This window comes from Oncorhynchus tshawytscha, linkage group LG31 (assembly GCF_018296145.1).
Source record: "Oncorhynchus tshawytscha isolate Ot180627B linkage group LG31, Otsh_v2.0, whole genome shotgun sequence".
Lineage (NCBI taxonomy): Eukaryota > Metazoa > Chordata > Actinopteri > Salmoniformes > Salmonidae > Oncorhynchus > Oncorhynchus tshawytscha.
This window is the reverse complement of record NC_056459.1, coordinates 19,113,841-19,128,862: the sequence shown is the minus strand read 5'-3', so window position 1 is coordinate 19,128,862 and position 15,022 is coordinate 19,113,841. Positions and strand designations below refer to the sequence as shown.

General features: G+C 41.7%; 1 protein-coding gene across 7 annotated transcripts; it reads right to left on the bottom strand.

Annotated features, from left to right (window-relative positions):
* Nucleotides 1-1,509: 1,509 nt before the first annotated feature.
* Nucleotides 1,510-10,739, bottom strand: LOC112229543 (DNA mismatch repair protein Msh3). Of its 7 annotated transcripts, none has more exons than XM_024395430.2 (9): nucleotides 10,514-10,735; nucleotides 10,303-10,431; nucleotides 9,870-10,022; nucleotides 9,590-9,757; nucleotides 3,409-3,516; nucleotides 3,117-3,266; nucleotides 2,838-3,005; nucleotides 2,559-2,720; nucleotides 1,510-2,342 (listed from the first exon to the last, which is right to left on the bottom strand). In XM_024395430.2, exons 1-9 carry the CDS (start codon nucleotides 10,530-10,532, stop codon nucleotides 2,260-2,262), a joined length of 1,140 nt encoding a protein of 379 aa, XP_024251198.1. In that variant the 5' UTR covers nucleotides 10,533-10,735; the 3' UTR covers nucleotides 1,510-2,259. The 7 variants fall into 7 exon arrangements, with proteins under 7 accessions (XP_024251198.1, XP_024251201.1, XP_024251197.1 ...); XM_024395433.2 differs by having other exon boundaries at nucleotides 1,510-2,376; nucleotides 10,514-10,734; XM_024395429.2 differs by having other exon boundaries at nucleotides 1,510-2,345; nucleotides 10,514-10,734.
* Between the last annotated feature and the right edge of the window lie 4,283 nt (nucleotides 10,740-15,022).

Below are 15,022 nucleotides of genomic sequence, written 5' to 3'. Positions count from 1 at the left end.
GTAGGCCTTGAAATACATCCACAGGTACACCTCCAATTGACTCAAATTATGTCAATTAGCCTATCAGAAGCTTCTAAAACCATGGCATTATTTTCTGGAATTTTCCAAGCTGTTAAAAGGCACAGTCAACTTAATGTATGTAAACTTCTGACCCACTGGAATTGTGATACAGTGAATTACAAGTTAAATAATCTATCCGTAAACAATTGTTTGAAAAATTACTTGTCATTCACAAAGTAGAAGTCATAACTGACTTGCCAAAACTATAGTTAACAAGAAATTTGTGGAGTGTTTGAAAAACTGATTTGAATGACTCCAACCTAAGTGTATGTAAACTTCTGACTTCAACTGTATGTATATAGGTCATTTCTGTTTTTGCTTTTTTAATATTTTGCCAAAAATTGCAAAAAAATACTTTTCACTTTGCATTTTGGGGTATTCTGAGTAGATTGAGGGACTTTATTAAAAATCAATTTTAGAATAATGCTAACAAAATGTGGAAATGGTCAAGGGGTCTGAATACTTCCGAATGCACTGTATATTATGGCATTAAATTAAATCAAATTTTATTTGTCACATGCGCCGAATACAACAGGTACCTTACAGTGAAATGCTTACCTACAAGCCCTTAACCAACAATTCCATTTTAAGAAAATACCCTCCCCAAAAAAGTAAGAGATAAGAATAACAAATAATTAAAGAGCAGCAGAAAATAACAATAACGGGGCTATATACAGGGGGTACCGGTACAGAGTCAATGTGCGTGGGCACTGGTGTTGAGGTAATTATGTACATGCAGGTAGGGTTATTAAAGTGACTATGCATAGATAATAACAGAGAGTAGAAGCAGCGTGGCGGGGGGCAATGCAAATAGTCTTGTGGAGACATTTGATTAGCTTTTCAGGAGTTAATGTTAGAGAACCCTTTTGCAATTATGTTAGCACAGCTGAAAACTGTTGTTCTGATTAAAGCTATACAACTGGCCTTCATTAAACTAGTTGAGTATCTGGAGCGTAAGCATGTGGGTTCGATTACAGGCTCAAAATGGCCAGAAACAAAGCATTTTCTTTTGAAACTCGTCAGTCTATTCTTGTTCTGAGAAATGAAGGCTATTCCATGTGAGAAATTGCCAAGAAACTGAAGATCTCGTTCAACGCTGTGTACTACTCCGTTCACAGAACAGCGCAAACTGGCCCTAACCAGAATAGAAAGAGGAGTGGGAGGCCCCGGTGCACAACTGAGCAAGAGGACAAGTACATTAGTGTCTAGTTTGAGAAACAGACGCCTCACAAGTCCTCAACTGGCAGCTTCATTAAATAGTACCCGCAAAACACCAGTCCCAACATCAACAGTGAAGAGGCGACCCTTGGAATGCTGGCCTTCTAGGTAGATTTGCAAAAAAAAAGCCTCATTTTACAGACGTCTCAGTTTAGAAGCTGAAATCCTTTGCCAATTTAATATCTCCCATAGAAGTGAAGGTGTGTTTTTTGTTGATGACTAAGACAAATGGGAAACTTCTGTTCTTTAATTAAAATTGTAAAAACAATTCATGAATATTTTTTTTTATAACGTAATTTCACAAAATTACGTGTGGACTGTAACAAGCACATTACAGTTTCAGTGTTTGAAAATGAATAGTACTGCTCCCTATTTGATGGTACATTCCAGTCAAAAGAAATTGAGTACCTGACTCCTCCCTATTAATCACAAATGTACTCTAATTCATTAAGCTGGAGACCCATAATTGGCAACAATTAAAAATAATCAGGCCCATTGTTAAACTTTTGCATGGCCATAAATATACTATAAAACATGCTACCATGAGCGTCCATGTGGTAAACATGATACAAAAATAAATAAGTTAGAAAAACACAGGTTAAAAAATGAAATTAGTTATCCCAAATCACCTAATAGTTAGACAACACATTTATTTTCACCATAACACAGTAAATTCAAGCAAGAAAAAAAGTGGTTGTGTCAGTAACTATTGTGCCATCTTCGACAAGTTTGTTACTGAATGCTGTAATGCATTGTGGTTAGAGTGTTGGACTAATAACCAGAAGGTTGCAAGTTCAAACCCCTGAGATGACAAGGTACAAATCTGTCGTTCTGCCCCTGAACAGGCAGTTAACCTACTGTTCCTAGGCCGTCATTGAAAATAAGAATTTGTTCTTAACTGACTTGCCTAGTTAAATAAAGGTAAAACATTTTAAAAATCCTAAAATGAAGTACTATTCCGGTATCTATACAAGTCCATAATCATGAATCTGGGTTTCCAACCATCTTTATCAAAGGTTCATCGTCAGAGCAGTCTTGTGACTGATTTCTCTTCTCTGCCATAGCTTCTGGTGAAGAATGAGGGGAATTCGTGACCATCTTTAACAAGAGTTAATCATCAGAGTTCTCCTCTTCCAAATAAATACACAAAAAACCTATGAGTACTGCATAATAGGTATACACTGACAGATTCCAATGTGATTTATCAAACAGTGCAGCTCTCAACTATGTCAAAGATAATCCAAATGGGAAGGGAAATATACAATAAGTGGAATTCTTACCTGCACTTCTTTCGCCAGCGTTTCCCACATTGGCTCTATAGTAATCTTCCAAGGCTTCTTTAGTTTCACACCTCTCCAGAATAACCATCAGGGTCTTCATTGATGGATTCCTCACCATCTTCTTGATCAACAGCTCATCATCTAATCTATCATCCAAAGACCCTGAGAAAGCAATACAAATCAACCGTTGCATAACAAGACTCAACCTAACCTAATCTTCTAGGGTGTATTTTGGATGGTTTTAAATCCATGCTTCGACATGTGCTGAAAAATTGTCACCTTCACTTGTGCTTTGAACAATGTTGGTGCTCCATCTGTTGACTGCTTTGTTTGTCTTTCCTGGCACACTCTTCTTCGCTGGTGTCGTGGTCTTCTTTACAGCTTTAAGAGGCTTTTTAACTAGGCTAATTAAGGGCTCGTCATCAGAATCAGAATTCACCTCTTCCTCTGACAATTCAAACAGGATAAAGGAAAAACATTAGAGACCCATCAAAAAATGATCTGTCAGTATACATACTCAGCAATATTTGTAAAAATGTGCTCTGTAGGATAAATTACCTCTGCTGGTTTTGCCTTTTCTTTGACTACAGTTGTTGCTGTTGGATTCTTTAGCAACACAGCTCTTCAGTATTGTCCTCACAGTGTCTTTAGATGGAGACCTGGTTAGATTAATCAATGGTTCATCCTCTGTGCTGTCATCGGAGGATTCTGGCCATGTAATCAGAAAACAAGACTATTGGATTAGAATCAACGATAAAACTGTCAGACATATTATGCCATAGTGAAAGTATAGAGACGAGATGCTGTGTGTTCTCAACTATACTCCTGTTGTGGTTTTTAAGAACTTTACTGGGTGTTTCTCTGGCTGTTGTAGGGAGTGTCTTTGTTCGGGTTTGTGTCTTCAGCTTGTCTACCATCTTGATCAGTGGCACATTATCGGAGCTGTCACCTGATGAGTCTGGTTAAATAGACAATAAGATGAACAGGAAAAGCAATTTTATTCCCCGCTAAAGCCATTTAGTACATGAATCAAATCCAATTTTATTGGTATAATGCGTTGCAAACAACAGGTGTAGACTTCACAGTGCAATGCTTACTTACTTTCACTTACTAATCTTGATGTGATTGGCCTGACAGAAACATGGCTTAAGCCTGATGAATTTACTGTGTTAAATGAGGCCTCACCTCCTGGCTACACTAGTGACCATATCCCCCGTGCATCCCGCAAAGGCGGAGGTGTTGCTAACATTTACGATAGCAAATTTCAATTTACAAAAAAAAAAAGACGTTTTCGTCTTTTGAGCTTCTAGTCATGAAATCTATGCAGCCTACTCAATCACTTTTTATAGCTACTGTTTACAGGCCTCCTGGGCCATATACAGCGTTCCTCACTGAGTTCCCAGAATTCCTATCGGACCTTGTAGTCATCGCAGATAATATTTTAATCTTTGGTGACTTTAATATTCACATGGAAAAGTCCACAGACCCACTCCAAAAGGCTTTCGGAGCCATCATCGACTCAGTGGGTTTTGTCCAACATGTCTCTGGACCCACTCACTGTCACAGTCATACGCTGGACCTAGTTTTGTCCCATGGAATAAATGTTGTGGATCTTAATGTTTTTCCTCATAATCCTGGACTATCGGACCACCATTTTATTACGTTTGCAATTGCAACAAATAATCTGCTCAGACCCCAACCAAGGAACATCAAAAGTCATGCTATAAATTCACAGACAACACAAAGATTCCTTGAGGACAAAAATCAGTTAACCACCTAACTGAGGAACTCAATTTAACCTTGCGCAATACCCTAGATGCAGTTGCACCCCTAAAAACTAAAAACATTTCTCATAAGAAACTAGCTCCCTGGTACACAGAAAATACCCCAGCTCTGAAGCAAGCTTCCAGAAAATTGGAACGGAAATGGCGCCACACCAAACTGGAAGTCTTCCGACTAGCTTGGACAGTACCGTGCAGTACCGAAGAGCCCTTACTGCTGCTCGATCATCCTATTTTTCTAACTTAATTGAGGAAAATAAGAACAATCCGAAATTCCTTTTTGATACTGTCGCAAAGCTAACTAAAAGGCAGCATTCCCCAAGAGAGGATGGCTTTCACTTTAGCAGTGATAAATTCATGAACTTCTTTGAGGAAAAGATTATGATTATTAGAAAGCAAATTACGGACTCCTCTTTAAATCTGCGTATTCCTTCAAAGCTCAGTTGTCCTGAGTCTGCACAACTCTGCCAGGACCTAGGATCAAGAGAGACGCTCAAGTGTTTTAGTACTATATCTCTTGACACAATGATGAAAATAATCATGGCCTCTAAACCTTCAAGCTGCATACTGGACCCTATTCCAACTAAACTACTGAAAGAGCTGCTTCCTGTGCTTGGCCCTCCTATGTTGAACATAATAAACGGCTCTCTATCCACCGGATGTGTACCAAACTCACTAAAAGAGACAGTAATAAAGCCTCTCTTGAAAAAGCCAAACATTCACCCAGAAAATATAAAAAACTATCGGCCTCTATCGAATCTTCCATTCCTCTCAAAATTTTTATCAAAGGCTGTTGCGCAGCAACTCGCTGCCTTCCTGAAGACAAACAATGTATACGAAATGTTTCCGTCTGGTTTTAGACCCCATCATAGCACTGAGACTGCACTTGTGAAGGTGGTAAATGACATTTTAATGGCATCGGACCCAGGCTCTGCATCTGTCCTCGTGCTCCTAGACCTTAGTGCTGCTTTTGATACCATCGATCACCACATTCTTTTGGAGAGATTGGAAACCCAAATTGGTCTACACGGACAAGTTCTGGCCTGGTTTAGATCTTATCTGTCGGAAAGATATCAGTTTGTCTCTGTGAATGGTTTGTCCTCTGACAAATCAACTGTAAATTTCAGTGTTCCTCAAGGTTCCATTTTAGGACCACTATTGTTTTCACTATATATTTTACCTCTTGGGGATGTCATTCGAAAACATAATGTTAACTTTCACTGCTATGCAGATGACACACAGCTGTACATTTCAATGAAACATGGTGAAGCCCCAAAATTGCCCTTGCTAGAAGCATGTGTTTCAGACATAAGGAAGTGGATGGCTGCAAACTTTCTACTTTTAAACTCGGACAAAACAGAGATGCTTGTTCTAGGTCCCAAGAAACAAATAGATCTTCTGTTGAATCTGACAATTAATCTTAATGGTTGTACAGTCGTCTCAAATAAAACTGTGAAGGACCTCGGCATTACTCTGGACCCTGATATCTCTTTTGAAGAACATATCAAGACCATTTCAAGGACAGCTTTTTTCCATCTACGTAACATTGCAAAAATCAGAAACGTTCTGTCCAAAAATGATGCAGAAAAATTAATCCATGCTTTTGTCACTTCTAGGTTAGACTACTGCAATGCTCTACTTTCCGGCTACCCGGATAAAGCACTAAATAAACTTCAGTTAGTGCTAAATACGGTTGCTAGAATCCTGACTAGAACCAAAAAAATGTATCATATTACTCCAGTGCTAGCCTCTCTACACTGGCTTCCTGTCAAAGCAAGGGCTGATTTCAAGGTTTTACTGCTAACCTACAAAGCATTACATTGGCTTGCTCCTACCTATCTCTCTGATTTGGTCCTGCCGTACATACCTACACGTACGCTACGGTCACAAGACGCAGGCCTCCTAATTGTCCCTAGAATTTCTAAGCAAACAGCTGGAGGCAGGGCTTTCTCCTATAGAGCTCCATTTTTATGGAAGTCTGCCTACCCATGGTTGGTGGTTGAAGATATCCCTCTAGTGGTGTGGGGGCTGTGCTTTGGCAAAGTGGGTGGGGTTATATCCTTCCTGTTTGGCCCTGTCCGGGGGTGTCCTCGGATGGGGCCACAGTGTCTCCTGACCCCTCCTGTCTCAGCCTCCAGTATTTATGCTGCAGTAGTTTGTGTCGGGGGGCTAGGATCAGTTTGTTATATCTGGAGTACTTCTCCTGTCCTATTCGGTGTCCTGTGTGAATCTAAGTGTGCGTTCTCTAATTCTCTCCTTCTCTCTCTCTCTCGGAGGACCTGAGCCCTAGGACCATGCCCCAGGACTACCTGACATGATGACTCCTTGTTGTCCCCAGTCCACTTGGCCGTGCTGCTGCTCCAGTTTCAACTGTTCTGCCTTATTATTATTCGACCATGCTGGTCATTTATGAACATTTGAACATCTTGGCCATGTTCTGTTATAATCTCCACCCGGCACAGCCAGAAGAGGACTGGCCACCCTACATAGCCTGGTTCCTCTCTAGGTTTCTTCCTAGGTTTTGGCCTTTCTAGGGAGTTTTTCCTAGCCACCGTGCTTCTACACCTGCATTGCTTGCCGTTTGGGGTTTTAGGCTGGGTTTCTGTACAGCACTTTGAGATATCAGCTGATGTACGAAGGGCTATATAAATACATTTGATTTGATTTTGATTTACTTACGAGCCCATTCCCAACAATGCAGAGTTAAAAATGTAAGACAATTATTTACTAAATAAAAGATAAATAAATAAAGGGTGTCAATGTAAATACACCAGTTGGCCATTTTTTTAACCTTTTAACAATCTTATGGCATGGGGTAGAAGCTGTTCAGGTGCCTGTTGGTCCAAGACTTGGCGCTCCAATACTAATTGCTGTGCGGTAGCAGAGAGAACAGTCTATGGCTGGAGTCTGACAATAGTTAGAGCCTTCCTCTGACACCCCCTGGTATAGAAGTCCTGGAAGGCAGGGAGTTCCGTCCCAGTGATGTACTGGCCCGTACCCACTACGGTCTATAGCGCCTTGCAGTTGGATGCCAAGCAGTTGCCACACCAAGCAGTGATGCAGCCAGTCAAAATGCTCTCAATGGTGCAGCTGTATAACTTTTTGAGGATTGAAGGCCCATGCCAAATCCTTTAAGATCGTCCATGGTTCTTAGTGATAGGGACACCAAGGGAGCAGAATGATTGGAATGGTATCAAATACAGTGCCTTCGGAAAGTATTCAGACCCTTTGACTTTTTCCACAATTTGTTATGTTATGGATTAAATAAATAAATAAATCCTCAGCAATCTACACACAATACCCACACAATACCAAGCGAAAACAGGTTTTTAGAATGTTTCCAATTGTATTAAAATATATATACACCTTATTTCCATTTATTTTTCAGACCCTTTGCTATGAGACTCGACATTGAGCTCAGGTGCATCCTGTTTCCATTGATCATCCTTGATGTTTCTGCAACTTGATTGGAGTCCACCTGTGGTAAATTCAATTGATTGGACATCATTTGGAAAGGCCCACACCTGTCTATATAAGGTCCCACAGTTGACTGCATGTCAGATCAACAAAACCAAGCCATAAGGTCGAAGGAATTGTCCGTAGAGCTCAGAGACAGGACTGTGTCGAGAAACAGATCTGGGGAAGGGTACCAAAAAACGTCTACAGCATTGAAGGTCCAAGAACACAGTGGCCTCCATCATTCTTAAATGGAAGAAGTTTGGAACCACCAAGACTTCCTAGAGCTGGACTGCCCGGCCCAACTGAGCAATCGGGGGAGAGGGGCTTTGGTCAGGGAGGTGACCAAGAATCCTTTGGTCACTCTGATAGAGCTCCAGAGTTCCTCTGTGGAGATGGGAGAACCTTCCAGAAGGACAACCATCTCTGCGTCACTTTCCCAATCATGCTTTTATGGTTGAGAGTGGCCAGATGGAAGCCACTCCTCAGTAAAACACACATATGGAACGCCGCTTGGAGTAGGTGCCAAAAGACACCTAAAGATTCTCAGATCATGAGAAACAAGATTCCCTGGTCTGATGAAACCAAGATTTAACTATTTGGCCTGAATGCCAAGTGTCACATCTGGAGGAAACCTGGCACCATCCTTACGGTGAAGCATGCTGGTGGCAGCATCATGTTGTGGGGATGTTTTTCAGTGGCAGGGGCAGGGAGACTAGTCAGGATCAAGGCAAAGATGAATGGAGCAAAGTACACAGTTATTCTTGATAAAAACCTGCTCCAGAGTGCTCAGGACCTCAGACTGGGGGTGAAAGTTCACCTTCCAACAGGACAACGACTCGAAGCACACAGCCAAGACAATGCTGGAGTGGCTTTGGGACAAGTAGCTGAATGTCCTTGAGTGGCCCAGCCAGTGCCAGACTTGAAAATAGCTGTGTCACGACCCTCCCCATCCAACCTTACAGAGCTTGAGAGGATCTGCAGAGAATGGGAGAAACTTACCAAATACAGGTGTGCCAACCTTGTAGCGTCACACCCAAGAGACTCGATGCTGTAATCGCTGCCAAAGGCCCTTCAACAAAGTACTGAGTAAAGGGTCTGAATACTTGTGTAAATGTCATATTCCCGGTTTTTATTTGTCATTATGGGGTATTGTGTGTAGATTGAAGACAAAACAATTTAATCAATTGTAGACTAAGGCTGTAACAAAATGTGGAAAAAGTCAAGGGGTCTGAATACTTTCCGGAGGCACTGTACATCAAACATGTGTTTGATGCCATTCCATTCGCTCCGTTCCGGCCATTATTATGAGCCGTCCTTCCTCGGCAGCTCGTCTGGTAGGATTGCGTCACTGGGCAGGTCTTGGCTGGGTTTTCCTTTTGTAATTTATGACAGTTTGCAAGCCCTACCACATCCGACAAGCATCAGAGCCGGTGTAGTAGGATTCAAGTTTAGTCCTGTATTGACGCTTTTCTGTTTGATTGTTCGTCAGAGGGCGTAGCAAGATTTCTTATAAGTGTCTGGATTAGTGTCCTGCTCGTTGAAAGCGGCAGCTCTAGCCTTTAGCTCAGGGCGGAAGTTGCCTGTAATCCATGGCTTGTGGTTGGGATATGTACGTAAGGTCACTATGGCGACAACGTCGTCGATGCACTTATTAATGAAGCCGGTGACTGATGTGGTAAACTCCTCAATACCATCGAATGAATCTCAGAACATATTCCAGTCTGTGCTAGCGAAACTGTCCTGTAGCTTAGAAATATGGCCTTGATACAAGAATTGAGGAACTAGTCTCACCTGTGCATATGTTTTGAGTGTTCTGGACGTTATTTCTGCCCTTCACATCATTAACCTCTCTGGCTGTGTTGAAGGGTCTCTTTTTGAATGGCAACGATGTCTGTTTAACCATCTTTATCAAGGGTTCATTGTCTGAGCTGTCATAGGAGTCCTCATCCTGGGTTGAACCTAGAATTACAACAAAGACCAAACAAATTGATGCCGCCTTCCATTCAGAATAGTAGTAGTGTGTGTGTATTTTACAGTATTCAGGACAGAGAGGCTTGAGAGAGGTTCTCATCTGCGATCTTGTTCTTTGTCTTCTGGATGCCATTACCTGTTCCTCTTTTGATATAAGTAGTCCCTTGCCCCTTTGCTTGTACAGTGGCTTTTTTAGGTCTGGGAAGTCTCTCCAACTTTGTCAAGGGTTCATCATCTGAAGTGTCATCTAACCCTAATCACACAAGCAGCAAATATCAACATATTACTCGAAATAAGGTAAATTCCCTTACGAAAAAAGATTGCAGTATAACTGCAGTATGCTGCAAATACTGCATCCCCAAAAAATTACTGCAGTATTTTGCAGTATATTCTACAGTTATTGCGTCCAAAATACCACAATTAACTGCAATTACTGCACTTTTACTGCAGTTTGAAAACGGCAATCTTTTTTTGTACTGGTTACTTTATTTAATATGTGTTTATAAAGGTTTTCATTTCACATGTTCTCTCACCTGAATCGTGTCTAGTGATATTCCGGCTATTTTTACACTGGGTCTCATTGGGCTGGTGCTTCTTGTTTATTAATGTAATCACAGGTTCATAATCGGAGGAGCTTTTATTTAAGGACTCTGACGGTACAGCTAAAAAAACAAACATGTTAGATGTGAACACGAAGAATAAAACCAATATCGGTCATTGTGTAGATTCAAAAGGCATATTCACCTGTGCGTATATCCACCATGTTTTCGCCCTGTAATATTATGACAATGACGCTAGCTGTTTACGCAAAGGTCTACGTGCGGAGAGACTTTCCAGGAGTAGAAAAACTGCAAGGTTAAAATTTCCTTTTGTTTACGATTGCGAGATAGCCCGCTGTCCTTTTTTGATGACGTCATGGTCCAGCGTTTGGTGGGACGTATTCATTACGCCGATTTTGTTGCAAAAACGTTTCTTCTTTTCTTTCTCTTTCTTAAACGGAAGCAAACAGAACGAAACGGGGAGGGACGGCTTTTGTGGAGCGATGGGTACCGATGCTTCGAGGGTGGCTATGTGTGCAGAGGGTCCCTGGTTCGAGCCCAGGTAGGGGCGAGGAGACGTGTACACAACGACTAGTTAGATTAAAATGGTATCGCACGTTTTCGGAAAAATTATGTCGCTAATAATCCTGTTTACATGGACACATCTGAAATCTGGCTACTCTAATAAATGCAAACAATCAAAATAAACGTTATACTACAGAAAGCATGTTATTTTTGTGAAGCATATGTAAGCATATGTATATGAAATGGCTAACTAGTTAGCGGTGGTGCGAGCTAATAGCGTTTACTTGCTCTGCAAGGGCCGCAGCTTTTGTGAAGCGATGCGTAACGATGCTTCGTGGGTTTCAGTTGTATGTGTGTGCAGAGGGTATCTGGTTCGAGCCCGGGTAGGGGCTACGGGACAGAAGGTATACTGTTAAACGTATTTGATTCCGAGTTCGGACATATAGAACTACTAGAGCGCATACAATCAGTTGTTCCCAAATCACTTCACTCGCACAGATCAAATACACTGCCAATTAAGGGGTTTACATGTTCTAATAATTTGAAAGATTGCTCAGAAAATCAGGTGTTTTAATAAGTGTATGTTTACTTCGATTAAGATCAGCAGACTGAAGTGTCTACATGACTTTTGCATAATCTCCCTACTTCCATAATCAGTTTAATATCGAATTATTACGGTGCATGTAAACGTTCTCACATTTTACTAGGCAAGTCAGTTTTGAACAAATTCTTATTTACAATGACGGCCTACCGGGGAACTGTGTTGTTCAGGGGCAGAGCGGCAGATTTTACCTAGTCAACTCAGGGATTCGTTCCACCAACCTTTCGAGTTACCGGCCCAACTCTCTATCTAGTGACAAAGAGCTGCAATGTGGGGAATCGTAGGTGGCTCGCGTTTCAGCTAGTTGTATCTTGTTCTTGATACCATGTCTTGTTTTGACGTCTTTGCTAATATGGCAAAAATTCTCTAGCTAGCAAACCAACAAATGTAACGATGTATTTGAGAGACAAGTGCTCATTGTGCAAATGTAGGAATGTTTTCAATAAACATTGGATACAAAATATACTTTATGTTGTCAACAATCTGAGAGAACCTTTTCGGTTTTGTTGCTAAAAAACATCTCCCTACTTTGAAATGTAAACAGCCCCATGGTTTAACAACCCTAAAAGGGATATACCTGCAAGAAAGTGGTAAATAAGGGTCTGTTTGAAAGGTAATATACCACGTATTTTGTCTGAAATGGGTACTGGTATCTGATATACGAAAAAACAGACATAAAAAAAGCAGCCATGGTAAATTTGTTGGAATCTGGTCTGTGTATGAAAAGGATATTATATCCCTTTCATATAGAGACATTAGTCCAAGTTACTTGCTAAAACAATGCAAGTACAACCAATACACAACTGTCTTTACAAGAACCAGTCAATAATTAAAGCCAAATGGACCATCTTTATTTTTTACATTTTTACATTTATTTTTTATTTCACCTTTATTTAACCAGGTAGGCCTGTTGAGAACAAGTTCTCATTTACAACTGCGACCTGGCCAAGATAAAGCAAAGCAGTGTGACAATAAACAACAACACAGAGTTACACACGGGATAAACAAAAGTACAGTCAATAACACAATTGTCACACCCTGACCATAGTTTGCTTTGTATGTTTCTATGTTTTGTTTGGTCAGGGTGTGATCTGAGTGGGCATTCTATGTTGGATGTCTAGTTTGTCTGTTTCTGTGTTTGGCCTGATATGGTTCTCAATCAGAGGCAGGTGTTAGTCATTGTCTCTGATTGGGAGCCATATTTAGGTAGCCTGTTTTGTCATTTTGGGTTGTGGGTGATTGTATATGTTAGTTGCTTGTGTCAGTATAGTGTCACGGTCGTGATTTCTTTTATTAAAAAATCATCATGAACACCTACCACGCTGCATTTTGGTCCGTTCCTTACGACGATTGTGACAACAATAGAAAAATCTATATACAATGTGTGCGAATGGAGTAAGGAGGTAAGGCAAAAAATAGGCCATAGAAGCGAAGTAATTACAATTTAGCAAATTAACACTGGAGTGATAGATGTGCAGATGATGATGTGCAAGTAGAAATACTGGTGTGCAAAAGAGCAAAAAAAATGTAAATAAAAACAATATGGGGATGAGGTAGGTAGTTGGATGGGCTATTTACAGATGGGCTGTGTACAGCTGCAGTGATCAGTAAACTGCTCAGATAGCTGAAGCTTAAAGTTAGTGAGGGAGATATAAGTCTCCAACTTCAGTGATTTTTGCAATTTGTTCCAGTCATTGGCAGCAGAGAACTGGAAGGAAAGGTGACCAAAGAAGGTGTTGGCTTTGGGGATGACCAGTGAGATATACCTGCTGGAGCATGTGCTATGGGTGGGTGTTATGGTGACCAGTGAGCTGAGATAAAGAGGAGCATTACTTAGCAAAGACTTCTAGATGACCTGGAGCCAGTGGGTCTGGCGACGAATATGTAGCGAGGGCCAGCCAACGAGAGCATACAGGTCGCAGTGGTGGGTGGTATATGGGGCTTTGGTGACATTACGGATGGCACTGTGATAGACTGCATCCAATTTGCTGAGTAGAGTGTTGGAGGCTATTTTGTAAATGACATCGCCGAAGTTGAGAATCGGTAGAATAGTCCGTTTTACGAGGGTATGTTTGGCAGCGTTAGTGAAGAAGGCTTTGTTGCGAAGTAGGAAGTGAATCCTAGATTTTTTTTATTTATTGGAGATGCTTAATATGAGTCTGGAAGGAGAGTTCACAGTCTAACCAGACACCTAGGTATTTGTAGTTACATATTCTAAGTCAGAACCGTCCAGAGTAGTTATGCTGGGAGGGAGGTTGCGGGCAGCAATTGGGTGAAGAGCATGCACTTAGTATTACCATCATTTAAAAGCAGTTGGAGGCCACAGAAGGAGTGTTTTATGGCATTGAAGCTCGTTTGGAGGTTTGTTAACACAGTGTCCAAAGGAGGGCCAGATGTATGCAGAATGGTGTCGTCTCCGTAGAGGTGGATCAAGGAATCACCCGCTGCAAGAGCGACATCATTGATATATACAGAGAAGTCGGCCCGAGAGTTGAACCCTGTGGTACCCCCATAGAGACTGCCAGAGGTCCGGACAACAGGCCCTCAGAGTTGTGTGTCAAATCTATCTGAGAAGTAGTTGGAGAACCAGGCGAGGCAGTCATTTGAGAAACCAAGGCTGTTGAGTCTGCCAATAAGAATTACGGTGATTGACAGGGTCGAAAGCCTTGGCCAGGTTGATGAAGACGGCTGCACAGTACTGTCTTTTATCGACAGCGGTTATAATATCGTTTAGTACCTTGAGTGTGGCTGATGTACACCCATGACCAGCTCGGAAACCGGAGTGCACAGTGGAAAAGGTACGGTGGGATTCGAAATGGTCAGTGATCTGTTAACTTGGCTTTCGAAGACTTTAGAAAGGCAGGGCAGGATGGATATAGGTCTGTAACAGTTTGGGTCCAGGGTGTCACCCCCTTTGAAGAGGGGGATGACCGCGGCAGCTTTCCAATCTTTAGGAATCTCGGGCAATACGAAAGAGGTCGAACAGACTAGTAATAGGGGTTGCGACAATGGCGGTGGATAATTTTAGAACGAGAGGGTCCAGATTGTCTAGCCCAGCTGATTTGTACGGGTCTAGGTTTTGCAGCTCTTTCAGAACATCTGCTATCTGGATTTGGGTGAAGGAGAAGCAGGGGAGTCTTGGGCAAGTAGCTGCGGGGGGTGCGGAGCTGTTGGCTGGGGTTGGGGTAGCCAGGAGGAATGCATGGCCAGCCGTAGAGAAATGCTTTTTGAAATTCTCGATTATCATGGATTTATCGGTGGTGACAGTGTTTCCTAGCCTCAGTGCAGTGGGCAGCTGGGAGGAAGTGCTCTTATTCTCCATGGACTTTATAGTGTCCCAAACCTTTTGGAGTTAGAGTTACAAGATGCAAATTTCTGTTTGAAAAAGCTAGCCTTTGCTTTCCTAACTGAGTGTGTGTATTGGTTCCATATCGCTGGGACTTTTCGATGCTAGTGCAGTACGCCACAGGTTGTTTTAGTGCTGGTCAATGGCAGTCAGGTCTGGAATGAACCAAGTGCTATATCTGTTCTTATTCTACATTTTTTGAATGGGACATGCTTATTTAAGATGTTGAGGAAATTACTTTT

Excerpts from the sequence above, each read along its gene's own strand:
- LOC112229543 (XM_024395429.2), bottom strand. Across the intron at positions 9,758-9,869 it reads GACAAAGAACAAGATCGCAG|GTTCAACCCAGGATGAGGAC; the intron begins ATGAGAACCTCT and ends TTGTAATTCTAG. Across the intron at positions 3,267-3,408 it reads AACAGCCAGAGAAACACCCA|AATCCTCCGATGACAGCACA; the intron begins GTAAAGTTCTTA and ends TTACATGGCCAG.